Source organism: Ranitomeya imitator, chromosome 10 (genome assembly GCF_032444005.1).
Source record: "Ranitomeya imitator isolate aRanImi1 chromosome 10, aRanImi1.pri, whole genome shotgun sequence".
Classification (NCBI taxonomy): domain Eukaryota; kingdom Metazoa; phylum Chordata; class Amphibia; order Anura; family Dendrobatidae; genus Ranitomeya; species Ranitomeya imitator.
In genome coordinates, this window is record NC_091291.1 from 8,198,104 (window position 1) to 8,221,847 (window position 23,744).

General features: G+C 44.4%; 1 protein-coding gene across 2 annotated transcripts in view; it reads right to left on the reverse strand.

Moving 5' to 3' along the window:
• APLP1 (amyloid beta precursor like protein 1) overlaps positions 1-23,744 on the reverse strand; it is a 79,595-nt gene that overhangs the window by 34,391 nt on the left and 21,460 nt on the right. For both annotated transcript variants that reach the window (XM_069741680.1, XM_069741681.1), the window contains exon 3: positions 3,233-3,382. In XM_069741680.1, coding sequence (XP_069597781.1) covers positions 3,233-3,382 — 150 coding nt within the window. The remainder of the gene's footprint in view (positions 1-3,232; positions 3,383-23,744) is intronic.

Consider the following 23,744-nt stretch of genomic DNA (forward strand, 5'->3'; position numbering starts at 1 on the left):
TTAGATACACGGCTCAGCAGACAGTATCACACAGGATAGGATTAGATACACGGCTCAGCAGTCAGTATTACACAGGATAGGATTAGATACACGGCTCAGCAGTCAGTATCACACAGGATAGGATTAGGTACATGGCTCAGCAGACAGTATCACACAGGATAGGATTAGATACACGGCTCAGCAGTCAGTATCACACAGGATAGGATTAGATACACAGCTGAGCAGACAGTATCACACAGGAGAGGATTAGATACACGGCTCAGCAGACAGTATCACACAGGATAGGATTAGATACACGGCTCAGCAGACAGGATCACACAGGAGAGGGTTAGATACACGGCTCAGCAGACAGTATCACACAGGAGAGGATTAGATACACAACCCAGCAGACGGTATCACACAGGATAGGATTAGATACACAGCTCAGCAGTCAGTATCACACAGGAGAGGATTAGATACACAGCTCAGCAGACAGTATCACACAGGATAGGATTAGATACACGGCTCAGCAGACAGTATCACACAGGATAGGATTAGATACACAGCTCAGCAGTCAGTATTACACAGGAGAGGGTTACATACACGGCTCAGCAGACAGTATCACACAGGATAGGATTAGATACACAACCCAGCAGACGGTATCACACAGGAGAGGGTTAGATACACAACCCAGCAGACGGTATCACACAGGAGAGGATTAGATACACGGCTCAGCAGTCAGTATCACACAGGAGAGGATTAGATACACGGCTCAGCAGACAGTATCACACAGGAGAGGATTAGATACACGGCTCAGCAGTCAGTATCACACAGGACAGGATTAGATACACGGCTCAGCAGACAGTATCACACAGGAGAGGATTAGATACATGGCTCAGCAGACAGTATCACACAGGAGAGGATTAGATACACGGCTCAGCAGACAGTATCACACAGGATAGGATTAGATACACGACTCAGCAGTCAGTATCACACAGGAGAGGATTAGATACACGGCCCAGCAGACAGTATCACACAGGAGAGGATTAGATACACGGCTCAGCAGACAGTATCACACAGGAGAGGATTAGATACACGGCTCAGCAGTCAGTATCACACAGGAGAGGATTAGATACACAGCTCAGCAGTCAGTATCACACAGGATAGGATTAGATACACGGCTCAGCAGACATCACACAGGATAGGATTAGATACACGGCTCAGCAGACAGTATCACACAGGACAGATTAGGATACAATGGCTCAGCAGTCAGTATCACACAGGAGAGGATTAGATACACAGCTCAGCAGACATCACACAGGAGAGGATTAGATACACGGCCCAGCAGACAGTATCACACAGGAGAGGATTAGATACACAGCTCAGCAGACATCACACAGGATAGGATTAGATACACGGCTCAGCAGACAGTATCACACAGGACAGATTAGGATACAATGGCTCAGCAGTCAGTATCACACAGGAGAGGATTAGATACACAGCTCAGCAGACATCACACAGGAGAGGATTAGATACACGGCCCAGCAGACAGTATCACACAGGAGAGGATTAGATACACGGCTCAGCAGACAGTATCACACAGGAGAGGATTAGATACACGGCTCAGCAGTCAGTATCACACAGGAGAGGATTAGATACACAGCTCAGCAGTCAGTATCACACAGGATAGGATTAGATACACGGCTCAGCAGACATCACACAGGATAGGATTAGATACACGGCTCAGCAGACAGTATCACACAGGACAGATTAGGATACAATGGCTCAGCAGTCAGTATCACACAGGAGAGGATTAGATACACAGCTCAGCAGACATCACACAGGATAGGGTTAGATACACGGCTCAGCAGACAGGATCACACAGGAGAGGGTTAGATACACGGCTCAGCAGACAGTATCACACAGGAGAGGATTAGATACACAACCCAGCAGACGGTATCACACAGGATAGGATTAGATACACGGCTCAGCAGTCAGTATCACACAGGAGAGGATTAGATACACAGCTCAGCAGACAGTATCACACAGGATAGGATTAGATACACGGCTCAGCAGACAGTATCACACAGGATAGGATTAGATACACAGCTCAGCAGACAGTATTACACAGGAGAGGGTTAGATACACAACCCAGCAGACGGTATCACACAGGAGAGGATTAGATACACGGCTCAGCAGTCAGTATCACACAGGAGAGGATTAGATACACAACCCAGCAGACGGTATCACACAGGAGAGGGTTAGATACACAACCCAGCAGACGGTATCACACAGGAGAGGGTTAGATACACGGCTCAGCAGTCAGTATCACACAGGAGAGGATTAGATACACGGCTCAGCAGACAGTATCACACAGGAGAGGATTAGATACACGGTTCAGCAGACAGTATCACACAGGATAGGATTAGATACACAACCCAGCAGACGGTATCACACAGGAGAGGGTTAGATACACAACCCAGCAGACGGTATCACACAGGAGAGGATTAGATACACGGCTCAGCAGTCAGTATCACACAGGAGAGGATTAGATACACGGCTCAGCAGACAGTATCACACAGGAGAGGATTAGATACATGGCTCAGCAGTCAGTATCACACAGGACAGGATTAGATACACGGCTCAGCAGACAGTATCACACAGGAGAGGATTAGATACATGGCTCAGCAGACAGTATCACACAGGAGAGGATTAGATACACGGCTCAGCAGACAGTATCACACAGGATAGGATTAGATACACGACTCAGCAGTCAGTATCACACAGGAGAGGATTAGATACACGGCCCAGCAGACAGTATCACACAGGAGAGGATTAGATACACGGCTCAGCAGACAGTATCACACAGGAGAGGATTAGATACACGGCTCAGCAGTCAGTATCACACAGGAGAGGATTAGATACACAGCTCAGCAGTCAGTATCACACAGGAGAGGATTAGATACACAGCTCAGCAGTCAGTATCACACAGGATAGGATTAGATACACGGCTCAGCAGACATCACACAGGATAGGATTAGATACACGGCTCAGCAGACAGTATCACACAGGACAGATTAGGATACAATGGCTCAGCAGTCAGTATCACACAGGAGAGGATTAGATACACAGCTCAGCAGACATCACACAGGAGAGGATTAGATACACGGCTCAGCAGACAGTATCACACAGGACAGATTAGGATACAATGGCTCAGCAGTATCTCAGGTTGGGTATCTCAGCCGCTCCTCACCTGTCTGCAGTACTGTAGGATTTCCTCGATGCTTCCAGGGCAGCTGGGGACTACGTGGGGATCGGCCACCCAGTCGCCGCTCATGAGGTCCATGTGAAGAGGCACCCGGCCACAAAAGAGCGCCATCTGTGGCCGCCATGCTGCGATGCTCTGCAGACCGAGAAGAGAACATACATTAATGCTTAGAAAATGATAGGAAACATGACAGGAAGCACTATAGCACTCGGACTGGGTAGCTGTTAGCAGTGGGGTACCACAGGGGTCAGTATTGGGCCCTCTTCTTTTTAACATATTTGTTAATGACCTTGTAGGGGGCATTCAGAGTAGAATTTCAATATTTGCAGATGACACTAAACTCTGCAGGGTAATCAATACAGAGGAGGACAATTTTATATTACAGGATGATTTAGGTAAACTAGAAGCTTGGGCTGATAAATGGCAAATGAGCTTTAATGGGGATAAATGTAAGGTCATGCACTTGGGTAGAAGTAATAAGATGTATAATTATGTTCTTAATTCTAAAACTCTGGGCAAAACCGTCAATGAAAAAGACCTGGGTGTATGGGTGGATGACAAACTCATATTCAGTGGCCAGTGTCAGGCAGCTGCTACAAAGGCAAATAAAATAATGGGATGCATTAAAAGAGGCATAGATGCTCATGAGGAGAACATAATTTTACCTCTATACAAGTCACTAGTTCGACCACACTTAGAATACTGTGCACAGTTCTGGTCTCCGGTGTATAAGAAAGACATAGCTGAACTGGAGCGGGTGCAGAGAAGAGCGACCAAGGTTATTAGAGGACTGGGGGGTCTGCAATACCAAGATAGGTTATTACACTTGGGGCTATTTAGTTTGGAAAAACGAAGACTAAGGGGTGATCTTATGTTAATGTATAAATATATGAGGGGACAGTACAAAGACCTTTCTGATGATCTTTTTAATCATAGACCTGAAACAGGGACAAGGGGGCATCCTCTGCGTTTGGAGGAAAAAAGGTTTAAGCATAATAACAGACGCGGATTCTTTACTGTAAGAGCAGTGAGACTATGGAACTCTCTGCCGTATGATGTTGTAATGAGTGATTCATTACTTAAATTTAAGAGGGGACTGGATACCTTTCTGGAAAAGTATAATGTTACAGGGTATATACACTAGATTCCTTGATAGGGCGTTGATCCAGGGAACTAGTCTGATTGCCGTATGTGGAGTCGGGAAGGAATTTTTTTCCCCAATGTGGAGCTTACTCTTTGCACATGGGGTTTTTTTGCCTTCCTCTGGATCAACATGTTAGGTTAGGCTATGGGTTGAACTAGATGGACATATAGTCTTCCTTCAACCTTAATAACTATGTAACTATATATAGGGAGGATTACAGGGAGCACTATAGGGAGGAGCGTAGAGGGTAGTGCTAAACAGGCGACTTCACAACCTTGGTATCCTCCCTATCCTACAACCCCAAACAGTTATATAAAAACCTTTATCTCCCTCCTCCGCCCCCCACTGCCCCCTCCAACCTCCCTCATCTCTGCTGAGGACTTTGCCACACACTTCAAAAATAAGATCGACCAGACAAGGCAAGTCTTCATTGTTCAACCACCACAACCCCTTTGTATACCAGACCAATGTCCAAACCCCATAACCTCCCTATCCAACACCACTGAAGGGGGGCTTTATTGTCTCCTCTCCAAATCGCACCTCACCACCTGTGCGCTCGACCCCATCCCACCTCCTCCCCAACCTCACCACCACACTTATCCCATCCCTAACCCACCTCTTCAACCTATCACTATCTTCTGGCACCTTCCCTTCTGCGTTCAAACATGCCACAATCGCGCCTATCCTTAAAAAGCCAACCCTCGATCCAACTGCTATGTCCAGCTATCGCCCAATATCACTGCTCCCATTCGCTTCCAAACTCCTGGAGCAGCACGTCCATGCTGAACTTTCCTCCCACCTCCCATGTAAGGCTACTTTCACACTAGCGTTTTTTGCAATCCGTCGTTTAGGGCAAAAAACGGATCCTGCAAATGTGCTCGCAGGATGCGTTTTTTGCCCATAAACTTGTATTAGCGACGGATCGCGATGGATTGCCACACGTCGTGTCCATCGTGCGACGGATCCGTCGTGTTTTGGCGGACCGTCGTCACAAAAAAAGTTCAATGTAACGCTTTTTTGTCCGTCGCGTCCGCCATTTTCGACTGCGCATGCTTGGCCGAAACTCCGCCCCTTCCTCCCCGGACTGCAGAATAGGCAGCGGATGCGTCAAAAAACTGCATCCGCTGCCCATGTCTTGCAAAAAATTCGCAACGTCCGTCGGTACCTCGGCCTGACGCATTGCGACGGACCCGTACCGACAGTAGTGTGAGAGAGGCCTAACTTGCTCTTTGACAATCTACAATCTGGTTTTCGCCCCCATCACTCACCTGAGACAGCCCTCACCAAAATCACTAATGACCTACTTACCGCCAAAGCTACTGGACAATACTCTGTACTCCTCCTTCTAGACCTGTCCTCTGCTTTCCACACAGTCGACCACTGCCTCCTACTACAGATCCTCTCCTCCTTTGGCATCAAAGACCTCGCCCTATCCTGGATCTCCTCGTACCTTTCCAACCGCACATTCAGCGTCTCCCACTCCCACACTACCTCCTCATCCCACCCTATCTCTGTTGGAGTCCCCCAAGGCTCTGTTCTAGGACCCCTACTCTTCTCAATCTATACACTTGGCCTGGGACAACTCATAAAGTCCCATGGATTCCAGTACCACCTCTATGCTGACGACACTCAGATCTACCTCTCTGGCCCAGACGTCACCGCTCTGCTGTCCAGAATCCCGGAGTGTCTATCAGCCATATCCTCCTTCTCCTCCTCTCGCTTCCTCAAACTCAATGTGGACAAATCTGAACTCATCATCTTTCCTCCATCTCATAGATCTTCCTTACCTGACCTATCTATCACCATTAATGACATCATGCTTTCCCCCAAACCGGAAGTCCGCTGCCTCGGAGTAACCTTCGACTCTGCCCTGTCCTTCAAACCGCACATCCGAGCTCTCTCCACCTCGTCGCCTCCAGCTGAAAAATATCTCCAGAATCCATACTTTCCTCAACCCTCAATCTACTAAAATGCTTGTGCATGCCCTCATCATCATCTCCCGCCTCGATTACTGCAACATTCTCCTCTGTGGCCTCCCTGCTAAGACTCTCGCACCTCTCCAGTCCTTCCTTAACTCTGCTGCCCGACTAATTCATCTCTCTCCTCACTACTCCTCCGCTTCCCCCTCTGCAAATCTCTTCACTGGCTCTCATTCCCTCAGCATATCCAGTTGAAATTAGTAATACTGACCTACAAAGTCATCCATAACCTGTCTCCTCCATATATCTCTGAACTAATGTCCTGATATCTTCCCTCACGTGACCTCCGGTCCTCCCAAGACCTCCTTCTCTCCTCCACACTTATCCGCTCCTCACCCAACCGCCTCCAAGACTTCTCCCGAATATCCCCCATCCTCTGGAATTCTCTGCCCCAACACGTCCGACTATCAACCACATTCGGATCCTTCAGACGGAACCTGAAAGCCCAACTCTTCAGGAAAGCCTACAGCCTGTACTGACCCCGCTGCCTCCTCACCACTACCGGAGCTACCGCCTCACCAACACCGGAGCTGCCGCCTCACCACTACTGGAGCTACCGCCTCACCGACACTGGAGCTACCGCCTCACCAACACCGGAGCTACCGCCTCACCAACACCGGAGCTCCTACAACCTACTGTCTCCTTTCCCACCATCCTGTAGAATGTAAGCCCGCGGGGGCAGGGTCCTCGCCCCTCTGTACCAGTCTGTCATTGTTAGTTTACTGTAAGTGATATTTGTATTTTGATGTAACCCCTTCTCATGTACAGCACCATGGAATCAATGGTGCTATAGAAATAATAACAATAATAATATAGGGGGCAGTGTAGGCAGTATTATATAAAGCATTATCAGGCTGCAGATAAGGCCGGAGTCACACTTGCGAGTGCAATGCGAGAAACTGGCGCAAGACTCTCGCCTCAATACCCGGCACTGCCGACGGCATTCGGGACCGGAGCGTTCAGCTGCATAGAAATACATGGAGCTGTACACTCCGGTCCTTAGTGCCGGGTATTGAGGTGAGTTTCTCGCATTGCACTCGCAAGTGTGACCTCGACCGAATACTGACTATTATATGGGGTATTATAGAGCCACAGACGTCCGTCCTTATATTTAACTAGATGGATGCCCTATGCTATCGCATCGGGAGGGTGGTAATGTCATGATGGGGGCAGGCATGTGGCGCTGTTGTTGGCTAATGGCATCCCGTGATAATCTAATGACTTTTGCATCAGGGGACTCATGTGCTTGACGCCTACGCTTATATGCATTGTTTTTGTCCCAGCGATGCTGTTGCTCTTCAAGAGTCTCATTTGACCGGGGTCAGGCAGATCCCACCATTGTTACCAGTTGTCGGGGGACGCAACACACCTCTGATTCCAATACATGGAATATACACTGCTCAAAAAAATAAAGGGAACACTAAAATCCCACATCCTAGATATCACTGAATGAAATATTCCAGTAGTAAATTGTAATCATTACATAGTAGAAAGTGTTTAGAACAATAAAACCTAAAAATGATCAACGTAAATCACAACTAATATCCCACGGAGGTATGAAGTTGAAATGATGCTCAAAATCGAAAGTGGAAAATGAAATTACAGGCTGATCCAACTTTAGTGGAAATGCCTTAATACAAGGAAATGATGCTCAGTAGTGTGTGTGTGGCCTCCACGTGCTTGTATTACCTCCCTACAATGCCTGGGCATGCTCCTGATGAGGCGGCAGATGGTCTACTGAGGGATCTCCTCCCAGACCTGGACTAAAGCATCCACCAACTCATGGACAGTCTATGGTGCAAGTTGGTGGATGGTGCGAGACATGATGTCCCAGATGTGTCCAATTGGATTCAGTTCTGGGGAACGGGCGGGCCAGTCCATAGCTTCAATGATTTCATCTTGCAGGAACTGCTGACACGCTCCAGCCACTTGAGGTCTGGCATTGTCCTGCATTAGGAGGAAATCAGGACCAACCGCACCAGCATATGGTCTCACAAGGGGTCTGAGGATCTCATCTCGGTACCTAATGGCAGTAAGGCTACCTCTGGCGAGCACACGGAGGGCTGTGTGGCCCTCCAAAGAAATGCCACCCCACACCATTACTGATCCACTGCCAAACCGGTCATGCTGAAGGATGTTGCAGGCAGATCGCTCTCCCCGGCGTCTCCATACTGTCACATCTGTCACATGTGCTCAGTGTGAACCTGCTTTCATCTGTGAAGAGCACAGGGCGCCAGTGGCGAATTTGCCAATCCTGGTGTTCTGTGGCAAATGCCAAGCGTCCTGCACGGTGTTGGGCTGTGAGCACAACCCCCATCTGTGGACGTCGGGCACTCAGACCATCCTCATGGAGTCAGTTTCTAACTGTGCAGACACATGCACATTTGTGGCCAGCTGGAGGTCATTTTGCAGGGCTCTGGCAGTGCTCCTCCTGTTCCTCCTTGCACAAAGGCAGAGATAGTGGTCCTGCTGCTGGGTTGTTGCCCTCATACGGCCCCTCCACATCTCCTGGTGTACTGGCCTGTTTCCTGGTAGCGCCTCCAACCTCTGGACACTACGCTGACAGACACAGCAAACCTTCTTGCCACAGCTCGCATTGATGTGTCATCCTGGATGAGCTGCACTACCTGAGCCACTTGTGTGGGTTGTAGAGTCCGTCTCATACTACCACGAGTGTGAAAGCACAACCAACATTCAAAAGTGACCAAAACATCAGCCAGAAAGCATTGGTACTGAGATGTGGTCTGTGGTCCCCACCTGCAGAACCACTCCTTTATTGAGGGGGTCTTGATAATTGTTGTCATGGATCCCTTCTCAGTGGTGTCACTTATTCGTCACGTGCCGGCTCTCACACGTGACTTGGGGTTGTGCCTGCAAGGATTAATCTATCTCCCCACTCTCGGTCCAGCATTCAACCTCTGTCCTATTCTGTAATGGGAGCATAAATCACACACCGACCCAGGCCACACACCCGCTCATACACGCTGCCACCACTCATCGAATACACGGGCGATGAGTCCCGGAAATAATAATACTAATAAAAATATGTCTATCACTCATAAGGCTCACACACCTTTAGGCTATGGATTCTTTTAGAACATTCAAGGTTCAACTTGTTAAAGTTTTATACTTTAATAACAAAAGGTTCAATGCTTACAATAAGAAAAAAGTATAAAAATATGATAATAAAAAGACATACAACTTATGCAAACAGTATCAAAATAAACAGGAGAAACTTACAGAAATTATCTAACTGGTAGTTGCTTTCTGCTCCCTGAGGGTTGGACGATGTAGATTGGATTACACCAGCTTCTCAGGCTGCCCCCATCATGTGAACACAATTGTCTGTCTGCAGCCTAAATTTATAACTTTGGTCTGGAGGTCAGGTTTCTAGACCGGCCCCTCAGGTCAATATCATAACTGCTGCCTGTTTGATTGGGCCACGGCCATGCCCTCAATGAATATATTATTTTCTCTTGTGAAAAGGTTCTCAGGAATAGATTCCCTCAGGCCGCAATTAGCATCTCCCCTCCAAGACCTAGGAGGTGCCAAATGTTACTTTTCTTCTTGGCCCTAGCTAGACCTCCTGGTGAGATATGGAGACACAATTTCTACTAGTCCCAAGGAACTACCTATTAACACCTAGGTGCGACTTGCCTTCAGGACAGATGTTACATTATCACTAGTCACACATATAACCCAAGACATATGTCCCTATACACATATAGATATATATATATATACACATATTTCACCACAATTGTCAATAATTTACATCTGTTGTCTATTCCATTTGCACAACAGCATGTGAAATTGATCGTCAGTGTTGCTTCCTAAATGGACAGTTTGACTTCACAGAAGTTTGATTTACTTCGAGTTATATTCTGTTGTTTAAGTGTTCCCTTTATTTTTTTGAGCAGTGTACATACAGTACAACCATACCACATATGCACTGTACCTATACAGCACCCTCATACAGTACCCATACAGCCTGATATTATACATACAGTACACCCAAACCACACATGCACTGTACCTATACAGCCTGATAATATACATACACACACACAGGTACAGTTACTGCCAACTCCACAACAACCAATGGAACAATTAGCTGTCACCACCAGTTGTCTTGTATAGGGTGATTGGACGCCTGTTACAGGTAGTGTATAGCTCCAAGGGTGCGGTTTACAGAACAAGAGGAACAGAGCTATTTAATTTATATATTTAATCCAGAAATATAGGCAGTGTTTATAAAAAAAATACAAAGATGATACAAAATGGGAAAAAAACAATACAGTATATACAATTACATTAGATAAAAAGGAATAACGAAAGAAAATTACTAAATCTGATGTCACGGAAATGGCTCAGAGCTTAGCAGACAGAGCGTAGCTTAGCAAAATGGGACAGAACCCACAGCAAGCCGTACTTCTAAGGACTGACAAACGGCCAAACCCTACTTCTGATCTTTATTAGATTAAAGCTACGCCCACATACCTCCCCTTGATGAGCTCATGTGGGGGCAGTTTGTGGGATGTGCTCGGCCCTTCAGAATTTTATGAGATCCCCAACTTACAGGATATCTTCACCCCCCGAAGGTCCCAGGCGGTAGATATCATCATGTTTCCTATCGCGATTTTACCTTTCGATAGGCAAAATGTCTCTTCACTGAAGAAGAGGACTTGAACTCTAGAGCGCCACCAATTGGAAGTAGCAATCCTACAAGTCAATATTAACCCTTTTAACGAGCCTTGCAATATGACTTAGGATAAAAGCCAAATCAGAATCTCAATTTGCAGACATAATTTCTGGGTATTGCATCTCATCGGTGCAAAGTATGAGATCTAATTTGCATTTTTAATTTTCTATACAAGGAACTTAAGTCTCCTCATACTGGCGTGCCAGGCCTTGCATGTCACTCTCCATAAGGAGAAAACTCACCCCTTACATATCTTTCGATAGAATTGAAATATGACATAGATAGCATCATCCATTGGGCCGTTATTAAGTTGGCTAGGTTTTGATGAGTGATGTGAGTGAACATGTTCTGTTCGTCCATTTGCTACAACGCTGAAAAGCTATATCCCATTCCTATATAAATATCGGATTGATGCAAACCCCCAATATTCATATCTGGACACCGGAGACAAAAAGTCTAAGACGCTTCCTTGATGAAAGGAAGCTCCCTCCTTGGAACAAAGGAAGCCCCTGCTCTTCACCACCCATGCGTAAACAAATCTCAGGCTTGCTATCTTTTCCTCAAAGCATTCTCTGCTGTAATTACCTGGTCACTGCAGAAGGCTGCCACTTCAATGGAGATGGAAGTGTTAGCTCTTTCCCTTTTTCCGTTATTAGTTGTTCTCACTTCCCCATACGTTCAATGTGAGGGTGATATGTCCCCTTCTCTGGAGAGGTCTGTATGGATTTTAATTTTTCTTTACGACCAGGGTATTACATATTTCATGATGTATTATGGGGCTGCAGACAGTCGTCCTTACATTTTAGTATTACAGGGGCTTTTGATGTTGCAGGGCTCCACTGACAGCAATGGATTGTGATATACTCCGGTGGTGGATGTAGGTCAGCAGCAGCGGTCACGTATGTCCGTCAGTCATGACAGCGCAGAGTCGAAGCATTCACGTCTGTCTACATCGAGCCGAACTACTTTGCTCCTTTTAGACCATAATTTGCCTCGAACGACCCCCTTTCCCCTCCCCAGCCCCGTGTTTTGTCCCCGCTCTCGCCCCTTTTGGATTCAGCATTGGTAACTATTAGAAGGCCGCTCAGATATGGTAGGAATCATAAGGGCAGGTCCCTCTGATAGTTCTTCCTGGCAGTAGTTCACTGGAAAAATTGGCCTCATGCATAAGTTTATATTGACATCTGCTTCTGCAACGCCGCATAAAAATATCTATAAGAAAAAAAAAAAAAAATCTCCTGTGAACATATTGACGGCGGGGCATCCGCAGCCACTTAAAGAAATTGGAAAATGAAAATAATGATTATTGCAGATTAGATGCGGATCGCGGCGACCTAGATTCACGGCATTATTGTAGGAAACAATCATTGTGATGGAGGGAGATAAACTGTTATGCAACAGCAAAAAAACAGGGAGATCAGCAGAAAATCCACGAGCAGCGGCCATTCCTGCGTGATAAATGATGGCGGGTGTGTACAGAGATATACGTGGGGACATCACAGCATGCTGCCCGTGACAGGGGGACGGTCTCATGAATAGTGGCAGAATAATGACACACTGTATGGCACTGTCATGTGTACGTTGTATGGCACTGTCATGTGTACGTTGTATGGCACTGTCATGTGTAGGTTGTATGGCACTGTCATGTGTACGTTGTATGGCACTGTCATGTGTAGGTTGTAGGGCACTGTCATGTGTACGTTGTAGGGCACTGTCATGTGTAGGTTGTATGGCGCTGTCATGTGTACGTTGTATGGCACTGTCATGTGTAGGTTGTAGGGCACTGTCATGTGTACGTTGTAGGGCACTGTCATGTGTACGTTGTAGGGCACTGTCATGTGTACGTTGTATGGCACTGTCATGTATATATTGCAGGGCGCTGTCATGTGTACGTTGTATGGCACTGTCATGTGTAGGTTGTATGGCGCTGTCATGTGTACGTTGTATGGCACTGTCATGTGTAGGTTGTAGGGCACTGTCATGTGTACGTTGTAGGGCACTGTCATGTGTACGTTGTAGGGCACTGTCATGTGTACGTTGTATGGCGCTGTCATGTATATATTGCAGGGCGCTGTCATGTGTACGTTGTAGGGCACTGTCATGTGTACGTTGTATGGCGCTGTCATGTGTACGTTGTAGGGCGCTGTCATGTGTACGTTGTATGGCGCTGTCATGTGTACGTTGTATGGCGCTGTCATGTGTACGTTGTATGGCGCTGTCATGTGTACGTTGCATGGCGCTGTCATGTGTACGTTGCATGGCGCTGTCATGTGTACGTTGCATGGCGCTGTCATGTGTACGTTGTATGGCGCTGTCATGTGTACGTTGTATGGCGCTGTCATGTGTACGTTGTATGGCGCTGTCATGTGTACGTTGTATGGCGCTGTCATGTGTACGTTGTATGGCGCTGTCATGTGTACGTTGTATGGCGCTGTCATGTATATATTGCAGGGCGCTGTCATGTGTACGTTGTATGGCGCTGTCATGTGTACGTTGTATGGCGCTGTCATGTGTACGTTGTATGGCGCTGTCATGTGTACGTTGTATGGCGCTGTCATGTGTACGTTGTATGGCGCTGTCATGTGTACGTTGTATGGCGCTGTCATGTGTACGTTGTATGGCACTGTCATGTGTACGTTGTATGGCACTGTCATGTGTACGTTGTAGGGCACTGTCATGTGTACGTTGTAGGGCACTGTCATGTGTACGTTGTATGGCACTGTCATGTGTACATTGTATGGCTCTGTCATGTGTACGTTGTATGGCACTGTCATGTGTACGTTGTATGGCGCTGTCATGTGTACATTGTATGGCACTGTCATGTGTACGTTGTATGGCACTGTCATGTGTACGTTGTAGGGCACTGTCATGTGTACGTTGTAGGGCACTGTCATGTGTACATTGTAGGGCACTGTCATGTGTACATTGTATGGCACTGTCATGTGTACGTTGTATGGCTCTGTCATGTGTAGGTTGTATGGCTCTGTCATGTGTAGGTTGTATGGCTCTGTCATGTGTACATTGTATGGCGCTGTCATGTGTACATTGTATGGCACTGTCATGTGTACGTTGTATGGCACTATCATGTGTACATTGTATGGCGCTGTCATGTGTACATTGTATGGCGCTGTCATGTGTACATTGTATGGCTCTGTCATGTGTACGTTGTATGGCACTGTCATGTGTACATTGTATGGCTCTGTCATGTGTACGTTGTATGGCACTGTCATGTGTACATTGTATGGCACTGTCATGTGTAGGTTGTAGGGCACTGTCATGTGTACGTTGTATGGCACTGTCATGTGTAGGTTGTATGGCACTGTCATGTGTACGTTGTATGGCTCTGTCATGTGTAGGTTGTATGGCACTGTCATGTGTACGTTGTATGGCACTGTCATGTGTACATTGGCACTGTCATGTGTAGGTTGTAGGGCACTGTCATGTGTACGTTGTATGGCACTGTCATGTGTACGTTGTATGGCGCTGTCATGTGTACATTGTATGGCACTGTCATGTGTACGTTGTATGGCACTGTCATGTGTACGTTGTATGGCACTGTCATGTGTACATTGTATGGCACTGTCATGTGTACGTTGTATGGCACTGTCATGTGTAGGTTGTAGGGCACTGTCATGTGTACGTTGTATGGCGCTGTCATGTGTACATTGTATGGCACTGTCATGTGTACATTGTATGGCACTGTCATGTGTACGTTGTATGGCACTGTCATGTGTAGGTTGTAGGGCACTGTCATGTGTACGTTGTATGGCACTGTCATGTGTACGTTGTATGGCACTGTCATGTGTAGGTTGTATGGCACTGTCATGTGTACGTTGTATGGCGCTGTCATGTGTACGTTGTATGGCGCTGTCATGTGTACATTGTATGGCACTGTCATGTGTACGTTGTATGGCACTGTCATGTGTACGTTGTATGGCACTGTCATGTGTAGGTTGTATGGCTCTGTCATGTGTACGTTGTATGGCACTGTCATGTGTACGTTGTTTGGCACGGTTATGTGTACGTTGTATGGCACTGTTGTAGGGCACTCATGCACATTTTAGGGCACTGTTATGTGCTCACCTCATGGTACTGTTGTATGGCACTGTTATGTGTTCACCTTTGATACTGCTATGATTTCACCGTATGGGACGATTATGTATAATTAGTATGGCACAGTTATGAGTACGTTGTATGGCACTGTTAGGTGTACATTATATGTTACTGTTATATGTATGTTGCATGGTACTATTATGTGTATGTTATATAGTACTGTTATATGGTACTGTTATGTGTATGCAGTATGGTACTGTTATGTGTACGTTATATGGTACGGTTATATGTATGTTGCATGGTACTGTTATGTGTATGTTATATAGTACTGTTATATGGTACTGTTATGTGTATGCAATATGGTACTGTTGTGTGTGCGTTGTATGGTACTGTTATGTGTACGTTATATGGTACGGTTATATGTATGTTGTATGGTACTGTTGTGTGTACATTGTATGGTACTGTTATATGTATGTTATATAATACTGTTATATGGTACGGTTATGTGTACGTTATATGGTACTGTTGTGTGTGCGTTGTATGGTACTGTTATGTGTACGTTGTATGGTACTGTTATGTGTACGTTATATGGTACTGTTATATGTATGTTGTATGGTACTGTTGTCTGTACATTGTATGGTATGGTTATATGTATGTTGTATGGTACTGTTATGTGTACATTATATGGTACTGCTATGTGTGCGTTGTATGGTACTGTTATATGTATGTTGTATGGTACTGTTATGTGTACATTATATGGTACTGCTATGTGTGCGTTGTATGGTACTGTTATGGGTACATTATATGGTACTGTAATATGTACATTATATGGCACTATAAAATGCACTGTATGTTGTATGGTACTGTTATGTGTACATTATATGGTACTGCTATGTGTACGTTATATGGTACTGTTATATGTATGTTGTATGGTACTGTTATGTGTACATTATATGGTACTGCTATGTGTACGTTATATGGTACTGTTATATGTATGTTGTATGGTACTGTTATGTGTACATTATATGGTACTGCTATGTGTACGTTATATGGTACTGTTATATGTATGTTGTATGGTACTGTTATGTGTACATTATATGGTACTGCTATGTGTACGTTATATGGTACTGTTATATGTATGTTGTATGGTACTGTTATGTGTACATTATATGGTACTGCTATGTGTACGTTATATGGTACTGTTATATGTATGTTGTATGGTACTGTTGTGTGTACATTGTATGGTACGGTTATATGTATGTTGTATGGTATTGTTATGTGTACATTATATGGTACTGCTATGTGTGCGTTGTGTGGTACTGTTATGTGTACATTATATGGTACTGCTGTGTGTGTTGTATGGTACTGTTATGTGTACATTGTATGGTACGGTTATATGTATGTTGTATGGTACGTTATGTGTACATTATATGGTACTGCTATGTGTGCGTTGTATGGTACTGTTATGGGTACATTATATGGTACTGTAATATGTACATTATATGGCACTGTAAAATGCACCGTATGTTGTATGGTACTGTTATGTGTACATTATATGGCACTGTTGTGTGTATGTTAACAGTACCATACAACATACACACAACAGTACCATATATGTCTACGTTGTATGGTACTGTTATGTGTACGTTGTATGATACTGCTAAGTGTTCACTGTAAAGTACTGTTATGTTTTGACTTTATGGCACTATTATGTGCACATTGTATGGTACTGTTATGTGTTCACATGGTGCTATTAGGCGTTCACTGTATGGTACTATTATCTGTACTATATGCTGACATCATGGCAGCATTAATTGAGCATTATAAGAAATTGTTATATGTTCACTGTATCACAGTCTTATGTAGGCAATGCATGGCAGTAATATATTGATGCTATACACTCTCAGTCAGATATACACTATACCACAAAAGTGAGTACACCCCTGACATTTTTGTAACTATTTTATTATATCTTTTCATGGGACCACACAATTTGGGACAGCACAATTTGGCCATTTTCAGTTAGGGGTGTACTCACTTCTGTTGCCAGCAGTTTAGACATTAATGGTATTATGGGTGTACAGTATAGCAGTTTTATTTGGGCACTCAACAGCACTGTTAATTGGACAGCAAATCTATTCAACATGAACATAAAGGCACTGTACAGCGGTATTATATGGTCACTCATATGTTCATTGCGTCTGTATAGCATAGTTATGTACATGTACTTTATGGCAGTTCTTAGTGAGAGGCATTAGTCAACAATCTTGCTCTATATTACAGAGTATGGCAGAATTAAGTGACCAGCGTACGGTATCTGTGGAGACACGAGGGTCAGTGGGTGCTCCCATCCGTTGGCCCGAGAACAGCTGCGACTTTGGGGCTTCCAGGGCAGGCAGATAGGCGGTAACGACAAGCCTACTAAGTTGACAGTCCATTGAGGCACCTGGCCAAGTGACCGGAGGGTCACAACATGTCTTCTCCGAACATCTCCATGGGGCCAGGTGACTGGAGGGTCACAACCTGGCCTCTCTAAATGTCTCCATGGGGCCAGGTGACTGGAGGGTCACAACCTGGCCTCTCTAAACGTCTCCATGGGGCCAGGTGACTGGAGGGTCACAACCTGGCCTCTCTAAACGTCTCCATGGGGCCAGGTGACCGGAGGGTCCCAATCTTGGCTTCCCTAAACGACTCCATGGGTTTATTGCTAGTCAATGGAGCAGATCTCTTTTCTCCCAGCTGGGGCCGTGGTCCCTTTAGCTGGTATCCTGTAGAATGTCAAATCTGTGTTCCCCTTGATGGCACAATGGGGCCTTGGCTGTTGTTCTGTTGAGTCTCTCTCTTCATGGAGTCATGGTGTCCTAGCTGTTGTTCTGTCAAGTCACACTGGAAACAGAGGCAGATCCTCCTTTTATAGTTCACAGCTCTTATTCAGGCAGTTTTCCACAGGATTGGGGGACGCTGGCAGGAGCTCATCTCGCTATTGTTCAAGGGTTCATAGTTTATCCCTCAGTGTTTGCAAGTCAATAAACTGCATTGCCTGGTACAATGGGTAATCAACATTCTACCAAACATTGATTGTTCAATGACCCTGCATCCTTGTCCTCCAAAGATAACAGACACTAACCTGTAGGAGGTGATATAAGAGGTAAACAGCAGCCATTCAATAGTTCACAAACATCAATTTAAGAATCAACATTCAGACTCATACGAACAATAGTCTGTGTTTCTTGACTAACCGAAAAAACACAAATTCAATAGTCAAAGTTCAGACAATAGCCCATGTCTCCTGGGCTACTGAAAATATTTTTCTGGCATAATTAAGATTAAATGCTGTGTCGTCACAATATCATTACTTGACAATGAATGGTGCATTAATTGGAGCTATTATGTGGATACTACATGTACCGGTAATTATGTAAGCACTGCTTCATAGTATTAAGAAGTCCAGTATGGTGGTATAACTTAAGAACATTGCGACACTATTATGTGGGCACAATACCACATTGCATCTCAGTATTTAGTAGCTCAGTATGACGGTAAAACTAAAGGACAGGGGGACATTATTATGTGGACACCATGTGGCAATATGTAAACACTATCTCAGTATTAAGTAGCTCATTATGGTAGTATAAGTGAAGGACAGTATGGATGGCGCTATTATGTAGACATCATACACCATTATGCAAGCACTATATCTCAGTATTAGGTAGCTCAGTATGGTAGTATAAATAAAGGACAGTATGACCCTATTATATGGGCACCATATGACATGATATAAGCACTGTATCTTAGTAATAAGTAGCTCATTATGGTAGTATAAATAAAGGACAGTGTGGCGCTATTATATGATGTGACATCATGTAAACACTGCATTATGGTATTAGGTAGCTCAGTATGGTAGTATAAATAAAGGACAGTGTGGCGGTATTATATGATGTGGCATTATGTAAGCACTGTATCTCAGTATTAAGTAGCTCGGTATGGTAGTATAAATAAAGGACAGTGTGGCGGTATTACATGAAGTGGCATTATGTAAGCACTGTATCTCAGTATTAAGTAGCTCGGTATGGTAGTATAAAGGACAATGTGGCGGTATTATATGAAGTGGCATTATGCAAGCACTGTATCTCAGTATAAATGAAAGATAATGTGGCGGTATTATATGAAGTGGCATTATGTAAGCACTGTATCTCAGTATTAAGTAGCTCGGTATGGTAGTATGAATAAAGGACAGTGTGGCACTATTATATGATGTGGCATTATGTAAGCACTGTATCTCAGTATTAAGTAGCTCGGTATGGTAGTATAAATAAGGGACAGTGTGGCGCTATTATATGATGTGGCATTATGTAAGCACTGTATCTCAGTATTAAGTAGCTCGGTATGGTAGTATAAATAAAGGACAATGTGGCGGTATTATATGATGTGGCATTATGTAAGAACTGTATCTCAGTAGCTCGGTATGTTAGTATAAATAAAGGACAGTGTGGCAGTATTATATGATGTGGCATTATGTAAGCACTGTATCTCAGTATTAAGTAGCTCGGTTTTGTAGTATAAATAAAGGACAGTGTGGCGGTATTATATGAAGTGGCATTATGTAAGCACTGTATCTCAGTATTAAGTAGCTCGGTATGGTAGTATAAATAAAGGACAGTGTGGCGGTATTATATGAAGTGGCATTATGTAAGCACTGTATCTCAGTATTAAGTAGCTCAGTATGGTAGTATAAATAAAGGACAGTGTGGCGGTATTATATGATGTGGCATTATGTAAGCACTGTATCTCAGTATTAAGTAGCTCAGTATGGTAGTATAAATAAAGGACAATGTGGCGGTATTATATGATGTGGCATTATGTATAAACTGTATCTCAGTATTAAGTAGCTCGGTATGGTAGTATAAGTAAAGGACAGTGTGGCGGTATTATATGATGTGGCATTATGTAAGCACTGTATCTCAGTATTAAGTAGCTCAGTATGGTAGTATAAATAAAGGACAGTGTGGCGGTATTATATGATGTGGCATTATGTAAGCACTGTATCTCAGTATTAAGTAGCTCAGTATGGTAGTATAAATAAAGGACAGTGTGGCGGTATTATATGATGTGGCATTATGTATAAACTGTATCTCAGTATTAAGTAGCTTGGTATGGTAGTATAAATAAATGACAGGATGGAGCTATTACCATATGTGGGCACCATATGACATTAAGCACTGTATCATAGGATTAAGAAGCTCCATAGCAGTATAATTTAAGCACAATGTGGTGCTATTATCTAGGCGGTATTATAGCAATATTATATCCATATTTCACCCTTCCATATAAATATAGAACCATGTATCGTCCCCTAACATTTTTCCGTGTATTCTAGAGAACCCAATCAAGTTCTGTATCCAAATAAATCCCATGGGGGGCGCCGTTTTATCACTGTAGAAAATCATTGCCAATATTTCTTTTTTTTTTTTGCTTTCGTAGAGTCATGTTTTGTTTTGAAGCGCGCTCCCTCCTCCGTATCATTAGTCAGACTGTGATGTGTGCGCACAATATGGCGGTGGAGGAGGAGGGTGGTCACGAGAAGATAACAGCCGGCATTTGTCATGGAGAGAAACAGCAAGAGGTAAAAATAGACGGCAGATTATTCCACGCAGGACTGTGGGAAAAATGACGCCTCAAATTCAGCAAAACCCACAGAAAAATGGCGGACAGGTGGTCGACAAACACGGGGAAATTTAACTGTGGTTTTTTTTTATTATTTAAATGGTGCAGTTGCCCATAGCAACCAATCAGGTCGCTTCTCTCAATTTCCGAAGGGCCTTTCCCACATGAGAGCTGGAATCCGATTGGTTGCTATTGGCAACGGCCTCCATTGGGTTATGTATTGTTCATCAGATCATTACGTGATTATTGGCGCTTATCGTCACGGAAACAACCGTGTAGCGAGAGCCTCCCTCAAGGTCACCTGTGTCAGCCATGTTGTGCAGTGTGAGGCGAGGTGACTAGGCCTCGGCGGATCCCGCCGCCTTCTCAGGGTCTTACGTCCCCGGCCTGCTCGTTCTCAGTCTCCATCGCTGACTTTCGGAGATAAGCTGCTATGGTAACGGGTTCCCGACGGAGATGTTCTATCTTTCTCTGTTGCCATGACGACCTCTTCCCAAATGGCCGTGAAGGCTGATCTCGCTTCCTCGTCTTCCCCCGCTCGCTCTCCCCGTCACCTCTCACGTTTGCGGCCCTCGCAGTCCCATATCTGCCTTATTCATCTCATATTCCTGGGCCTCTCGATTCGCCTCGCTCTCCGCGCGCCTTTCATCTCCATCTCGTATTTACAACATGTTTTTCGAATTTCCTCTGACTGACACCTTCCCACCATCTTATCCCCGGCCTCACCGCGCCACTCCCTTCTTCCCGTCACATCTGTCGCCTTAACCATAGCCCTATATTTATGCATCACGTCATCCGGAGCGCCCCCCGGGGAAATCACGTCGGGGTCCCTCAGGACCAGACTGCTGGTATCTAATCAGGAGGTGGAAATTAACATTGGACTGTATCAAAAACAAACAATTAATCCCATCCCCCGAAAAAAAGACAAAAAGTTGTCACACTCTTGGCATTCTATTGATGAGCTGCAAGAGGTAGTCACCGGGAATGGTCTTCCAACAATCTTGAAGGAGTTCCCAGAGATGCTTAGCACTTGTTGACCCTTTTGCCTTCACTCTGCGGTTCATCTCACCCCAAACCATCTCAATTGGGTTCAGGTCTGGTGACTGTGGAGGCCAGGTCATCTGGCGTAGCATCCCATCACTTTGCTTCTTGGTCAAATAGCCCTTACACAGCCTGGAGGTGTTTGGGGTCATTGTCCTGGTGAAAAGTAAATGATGGTCCAACTAAACTCAAACCGGATGGAATAGCATGCCGCTGCAAGATGCTGTGGTAGCCATGCTGGTTCAGTATGCCTTCAATTTTGAATAAATCCCCAACATTGTCACCAGCAAAGTCCCCCCACACCATCACACCTCCTCCTCCATGCTTCACGGTGGGAACCAGGCATGTAGAGTCCATCCGTTCACCTTTTCTGCGTCGCACAAAGACACGGTGGTTGGAACCAAAGATCTCAAATTTGGACTCATCAGACCAAAGCACAGATTTCCACTGGTCTGATGTCCATTCCTTGTGTTCTTTAGCCCAATCAAGTCTCTTCTGCTTGTTGCCTGTCCTTAGCAGTGGTTTCCTAGCAGCTATTTTACCATGAAGGCTGCTGCACAAAGTCTCCTCTTAACAGTTGTTGTAGAGATGTGTCTGCTGCTAGAACTCTGTGTGGCATTGACCTGGTCTCGAATCTGAGCTGCTGTTAACCTGCGATTTCTGAGGCTGGTGACTCGCATAAACTTATCCTCAGAAGCAGAGGTGACTCTTGGTCTTCCTTTCCTGGGGCGGTCCTCATGTGAGCCAGTTTCTTTGTAGCGATTGATGGTTTTTGCCACTGGACTTGGAGACACTTTCAAAGTTTTCCCAATTTTTTGGACTGACTGACCTTCATTTCTTATAGCAATGATGGCCACTCATTTTTCTTTACTTAGCTGCTTTTTTCTTGCTATAATACAAATTCTAACAGTCTATTCAGTAGGACTATCAGCTGTGTATCCACCAGACTTCTGCACAACACAACTGATGGTCTCAACACCATTTATAAGGAAAGAAATCCCACTTATTAAACCTGACAGGGCACACCTGTGATGTGATAACCATTCCTGGTGACTACTTCTTGGAGCTCATCAAGAGAATGCCAAGAGTGTGCAAAGCAGTCATCCAAGCAAAAGGTGGCTACTTTGAAGAACCTAGAATAGAAGACATTTTCAGTTGTTTCACACTTTTTTGTTAAGTATATAATTCCACATGTGTTAATTCATAGTTTTGATGCCTTCAGTGTGAATGTACAATTTTCATAGTCATGAAAATACGGAAAAATCTTTAAATGAGGAGATGTGTCCAAACTTTTGATCTGTACTGTATGTATATATATATATATATATATATATATATATATATATATATATATATATATATATATATATATAATTAGACAAAAAGTAGAAATAGACAACAAGTTGTAAAGGAAATAAAATAGGCAAAGTTGTAATATATTACAAAAAAATAAATAACTTAGACAAAAACTTGGAAAAGATAAGAATTAGGCAAAAAAAAGAAAAATACAAAAAGATGTAATATAAAAATAATAAAATAATGATAAAAAACAAAATTTTGCAGGTCACCCTACCTTATATGATGCATAAAAATATTGCGTAAATTATAAGTAAAGTAGCCCCCCCATGGCCAAAAAGTGTGAAAAATCCTGAGAAATTGAAGTTTTATAGTTGGCTATGATCCATTTCTGGAGCAAAGGATGACTAACTCAGGTATTTACAATCTATTGATCTCTGTTATCAGCGGTTTCAGGCTAGGGTAGGGGTAAGGGTTAATGTTTTTCAATGAGGTGAAATGAAAGAACTGCAAAAACCTCCGTGTGCCCCACACTCGTATCTGTCGCTGCTTTGACCCCTGAATCCGCGTATGTGAATTATATCTGCCGAATCGCTTATAGCTCTGCTGATATAAGCG